Genomic DNA, 6,003 nt, shown 5'->3' on the forward strand with positions numbered 1-6,003 from the left:
TTTGTTCCAGCCACTCGGGCTAGGGATGGCAATTTTCCCATTGAGTTAAGAGTTTTCGTGAGCTTTCGCTCCTAATGGGTTGGGGATGAAAGATAGAAATCAGATATGGAAACGAGTTCGGGAAAGTTCTCATGTATGATATTCAGGGCATGAAATAGATAATATTCTAATTCCAAAAACCAAAACCTGCCTCGTTTTACATATATATTATTTATTTTTCATATCAATATATTGTTAAGTGGCTCTTAGATGTGCCCCACGACTTCCACCAAATTTTATATTAGATTTTGACTTGAATAATATATATATATATATATATAGATTCCATTGAGGGATCCCTCAAATAAGCTTATTTGAGGAACACCAGAGGCCCACTGGATCAGATTTCACTAATCCAAACCATCTATTTTGTAGATACACATTCAAAGATCATTTCTACAAAAAAAATCACTTGAATCTGATATCATTTTACCATTCAATTGATTTATTGAAATTTTAGTATTTTCTTGAAGCACCGTGTTCATTGATTTTGTAGGACACAATTGAATGTAGAAATGGTTTCCGATTTGTTTAATTTTTTGTAAGAATGATCTATAAATGAAGACCTAAAAAATAGATGGCTTGGATCATTGGAAAAAAATATAGAGTACCTTAAAGGACGTCCTTCAAATAAAATTATTTGAGGATCCTCAATAGAATGAGACTGTATATATATATACACATAGTAAAAAAGGTGTTTGTTTCCTAGTCCAATAGTTTTTTTTTTCCAAGTAGTCCAATAGTTTTTAACTTTTATTTATTTTGCTCAAAAATTATTTTTGTAATGGGCAGTCCGAAGTTTCCTAGTGAAGACGCGGACGTGGATGGGAAATCCCATATTTGAATATTACATATATGAAGGAAGGGATGAAAAAAGTAAACAGGAATTTGGATAGAAATGGCATACCCGGCCCCAATTCACCCCATTACAAACAAGAAAGATTCAGAGCTTGTCTGAACTTTTTTTCTTTTCTGGCTAATGATCAGGTGCAGTTGTTGTTGGAAGTAGCGATCACGACTTGGGCAAAGGAGGTACGATTGAAGGATCATGACCAAGATGAATCGAAGAAGCATATAAAACAATAAATACAAATAATAATAACAGCAGCAACAAAAACAAGGCTGGAACAGGGTTATTGGGACGAAGTAAAATTAGAAATTCTGGTGGCAGATATGCAGCAATGCAATATATGTCAATAATGGTCCTTCAAGAACATATCTGAAACATGTAATGGATGACTAACATAATGCAAAGTTTTCTTTACTGTATCATATTCATTCTATTTACATGTTCCATATACACAATCCTACATCTCCGCCGCAAAAGATTTACCGCAACCACATGTTTGTGTGGCATTGGGGTTCTTGAAAGAAAAGCCTCCACCGATAAGAGCGTCACTGTAGTCCAATTGCATGCCATACAAGAAGAGGAGGCTCTTCGGATCACAAACTGCAACACAAAGGGAAACACGAGTTACTTATCCTTGCCAAGCATAAGTTACTGGGAAAGATCCAAACAAAGCAAGTGCCATATAGCGTGACAATATGGTATTAGTGCATTCTATCACCTGGATATGTACATCAATGGAATGGTCAAAAATAGAACATTAACTATGGTATCTTCAAACTCTCTTGAAATGCACAAGCAACATCACAGGACACTTCGAAGTCATAAGACCAAGAATATACGACATACTCTGCTCACAAAAATTTTCTTATATACAACCATATAGTAACTAGATCTTATTTCATTTAAAGTCTGAAGGCCCATTCCAACATGACATATTATACAAAAATCCTTAAAGAACCTATTTGGAGAGACAACCCCAAACTAGCCACTTGTCAGTTTCTAATTGGTTCTTATAAAATTTTAACACACTAAGAACCAATTAGAAAATAACAAGTTGCTAGTTTTGGGTTTTTCTCTCCAAATAGGCTCTATATGGGCTTTTGTATAATATGTCATGCTCAAATGGGTTTTTAAATAATATCTTTTTATTAAATAGTACCGAAGCTGATACTATTGTAGCACAGCAGTAAAGGGATTGGAAGGGGTTCGATGGGTTAATAGGGCAGAGCTCTCACTTTACTGTTATAAAAGGAAAATATGGTATGCAAGATAATGGATGGGAAGGGAAGAGAGCCATAAGATATGATGATCCAATAGAAGCTCTTGGAAAGACACCTATGAAGATTTTTCAGTGTGCTGTCAGTTAGTAATGGGAAATGGGGAGAGAATGAGATTTTGGGAAGACAAATGGGCGGATGAGAATACACTACAACTCCTATCTCCAAGACTGTTTCGTCTATCAAGTTTCTATGTAGTACATCATGCAAAAATGGCTGAAAGCTCTTCTTTCCCAATGAGCTGGTAGAAGTCTCTTCTGTGCTGCTCTTATCCAAGGGGTGCCGTAGGCCTGGTTCTAGGTGGCGGAGATTGGAATGGATAGCTGCTCATGCTAAATTGACAAAATCTGATGTGCTTCTAAGGAGATTGCCAGCAGAAGTGTATGCATCTCGTCAGAGATGCATCATGTGCAGGAGAAGGGGGAAAGTGGCACATATTTCTTCACTGTTCAGTTGCCTTAAATTTGTGGTGGATAATATTTCAAAAAGCTAAGGAGAGACGGGTCCATAGAACTGTCCCACTGTTATGCGCAGGGTATAAGGATTATGGAAGTGGCCAGCAGGCAAAAGTCCTTTGGGCTTGCAGTGTGTTGGCTGTCATCTGGGTTACTTAGGTGGAAAGGAAGAGAAAAATTTCTGAAGATCCCAGACCTGTTGAAGCTGAGGGATTATGGGACAAGGTTACGTTTTGGTCCTCTGTATGGGCATCTGTTTCAACTGACTTCAGGGGTGTTTCTCTATCCAATATTCTTCTAGATAGGATCATAGGAGGGTCTTAAAACATTTTCAGCAGGTTACATTTGTTAGGTAGAATTCACACTAATTTATTATTATTATTATTATTTTTGGGTGGTGGACTCCTCGTCTATGTGCTTGAATAATTGCTCATGAAAATGCTAATGTATCATGTCTATAGAAGCAGTTAAGAACTGGGATAATTTGTTCTTAAAAAGTTCTAAAGAGAAACATTGAACATTTACTTTTCTATGAAAGAAAGAAAGACTCTAGCACAGTTTAAAATATGCATGAAAATGCTTTAACATGCACCATGACTCAAATGGAAATCAATGAAAGTGGGAACTAGTGCAGTCATTACAATAACTATGACAAGTAGCATATCAGTTATTTGTCATAAGTAGCACATGTTCACATGACTAAGAGAATGAAAATATAAAGGCTTACCCATAACAAAACCATTATATTCAATGACGGAATCATCTGGCCTTGCATTGGCCCTACTCTCAAAGTCCATTGTATAAGACATGCCTGAGCACCCACCCTGTTTGACACCACTTCTCAAGCATAAGTCTTCACCACGTTCAGATCTCATCTTATTGAAGTGCTTCAATGCGTTATCCGTAAGTGAAATTGCAGGTGCAAGCCCCTCGGTTTTCTGTGCAGCTGAAACATAGAAGCATCTTAGCATCAGCACAGTCAGTCTCATAAATGACAAGAAATTCATGAAACACTTAATTACTATGTGGAATGCATTTCTCAACAAATCTCATGACAAGTTTAAGGTTGAAAAATCTCTTGAAATGAACCTGGCCCAACATCATGATGTCTAGTCGCCATATTTACCCAAAATACCAAACTTTTTTCCTTTCAATAATTCTATGTCTTGCCTGTGAAAGTCACAAACTTTCTTCAAAACAAAAGCAATCACGTAACTTGCATATAGTACCAAAAATTCAGCAGCAAGCCCACAGAACCATGAATTCCGATATTACAAGCAAACTATATTTTACATCCAAAATTCAAGCAGCTATTATTTGTACTGTACAACATGTTCAATGTAATTGAACAGGAAAAAAAAAACCATTTATAGCCTACACATACATTTTCCACATACAGAATTCAAATTCAAGCAAACCATATCAAATCACACCCCAAAATGCACCAAATTAAACATTAAAAAATAATAATCAAAAGAGTCATAATATCCCAATTGTTATGTAGCAGATGAAGGAGAAAAACAAGCAAAGACCAATTAACAGCTAAAAGTGTAAGCCATTACATATGTTCTAACAGGCAAAGTAAAGATTTTAAATTAGTTCATTCAAATATAAAAAACAAAATTGGGGAACAAGAAGAAAATAAAATACCCGAAGTTGAAGTTGAAGTTGATCGAATTGAAAGGGGTTTTCTACGGCTGAGATTATTCTTTGAAAATCGAAACGAAATTGAATTAAGAGGTGAAGAGGTTACAGGGAGGTTCGTCGGCAGACGAAGAAGAGAGGGGCAGTGCGTAGTAATTGCAGAGAACGCCATCGCAGAGAACCTTCTCCGGCTTCCTTTTTTTCTTCGTAGAAATGATTAAATGAGAAATTTTGTATTTGTGTGATTCAGGTCAGGCCATTTAGGTGGGAACATTTTCATCAGAATGATCCTCGCCGTCCAAATCTCATGCGTGTTGTTGTAGAGAGATCGGACGGTCAAGGTAGAACCTCCTTTTTTTTTCTTTGTTATTAATTGTTTTTTTTTCTTCTAATTATTTTAGAAGTTGCGTATACTGTATTGTTTTAACGGTTTTCTGTGGCCAACAATCATACCCCACCTATTCGTTTGTTGATGAATTCGAGTCTCCTAAAAATGGCGCATTTTTGAGGTCTAGCTCAATGAAAAGGAGCGTTAGACTATACTAGTACTCAGATTCGAATTACAAAGTATGAAATATTCAATTATGCTCGATACGCCATATTAACTCATCTTTAATTCTTCTCCAATATGGAGGTATTTATACAAGTACTGTAACACCCGACTCCAAATTAATTGTCTATTTTAATTTATTTAAGTGAAATTATGAATTTACCCTTGGGATAGGGGTAATTTGGTCATTTATAATCAGGAATGAATTTGGGAATTCCAGCTGTACTGTTGCGTAGAGCACGGTGAGATGAGTCCGTAGACACGTAGTGGGCTCGAATCAAGTTGTAACGAGAGAAATACGATCAAATGAAGCTCAGTGGCATAATCGTAAATATTTCAAAATGGGATTTTTTTATAAAGGTCAGAATGACATTCCTCTCTCTCTCTCTCTCTCAGCGCGTCTTTCTCTCTCCTGACGGCAGCTCTCCTCTCTCTCTTGAAACTCGCCACAGCGTCCATGGCGTGAAATGACGACGACCGGTGCAAAGGACCGCTCAACCCCGTCAAGACTGCCTTCCCGACATCACCGGCCGCCTCACGGAAAATGCGGGTTTTGGCGGTTTAGCTCGAACCGCCTGATCTCCCTCCTCCGCCACCGCTTTGTGATTGAGGTATGGATTCTATCTATATTTCATGATCTAGCCGATGGTTGGTTAGGATTGCATCAATTTTGAGTGTAGGTAACTCGATTTTCAAATTGAATTTCGACCGGATTTCGGGATGAGATTCCGGCCACTTTCGATCAGTTTTGAGGTATGCCCAAGAACAAAAGTGGCTCCAAATTAGGTGTATTACTTAGGGTAGGAGTTTTGGCTCTTGATTTGGAAGTTTTCTCCGCAAGAATGCGATATCGCTTTGGACACCCACGCGGCCGCGCGTGTGGCGGAGCGCAGCTGTTGAGGACATTTTTGTCGCAATGCGATCCTCTCGTTATCACGAACGCGTAGGTGTGCTCGGATTTCAATTTGGATACCATTAGAGTCCCGAACGGATATCGCATATTGCGTATTTTCCGGGTTCGCTAGGTTTGCACCGTTGGATGGTCTTGAAGTTATAATATGTTGATTTAGGTATTACCAGGATCGTGTAGGATTCAACGGATCTTAAAATGGAGTCCTGGATACTCAAAATGCCAACCCTAGGGTTAGGTTTTAGTAACCGTCCGATCATGCGATCGGGAGCGATCCG

The 6,003-nt window shown here is 38.0% G+C and overlaps 1 protein-coding gene across 1 annotated transcript; it reads right to left on the reverse strand.

Annotated features, from left to right (window-relative positions):
• Positions 1-1,186: 1,186 nt before the first annotated feature.
• Positions 1,187-4,498, reverse strand: LOC103331567 (iron-sulfur assembly protein IscA, chloroplastic). The gene is made up of 3 exons (XM_008234202.3): positions 4,272-4,498; positions 3,349-3,567; positions 1,187-1,489 (listed from the first exon to the last, which is right to left on the reverse strand). The coding sequence occupies exons 1-3, from the start codon at positions 4,435-4,437 to the stop codon at positions 1,347-1,349; spliced, it is 528 nt and encodes a 175-aa protein (XP_008232424.2). The 5' UTR covers positions 4,438-4,498; the 3' UTR covers positions 1,187-1,346.
• Between the last annotated feature and the right edge of the window lie 1,505 nt (positions 4,499-6,003).

Source organism: Prunus mume, linkage group LG1 (genome assembly GCF_029339155.1).
Source record: "Prunus mume cultivar Tortuosa linkage group LG1, ASM2933915v1, whole genome shotgun sequence".
In the NCBI taxonomy this organism is placed as follows: domain Eukaryota; kingdom Viridiplantae; phylum Streptophyta; class Magnoliopsida; order Rosales; family Rosaceae; genus Prunus; species Prunus mume.

Bases quoted from the DNA above. Each gene is read 5' to 3' on its own strand.
- LOC103331567 (XM_008234202.3), bottom strand. From the start codon at position 4,437: ATGGCGTTCTCTGCAATTACTACGCACTGCCCCTCTCTTCTTCGTCTG. The intron at 3,568-4,271 runs GTATTTTATTTT...TCTATGTTTCAG, and splicing joins AACTTCAACTTCAACTTCGG to CTGCACAGAAAACCGAGGGG. The intron at 1,490-3,348 runs GTAAGCCTTTAT...TTTGTGTTGCAG, and splicing joins ATATAATGGTTTTGTTATGG to TTTGTGATCCGAAGAGCCTC.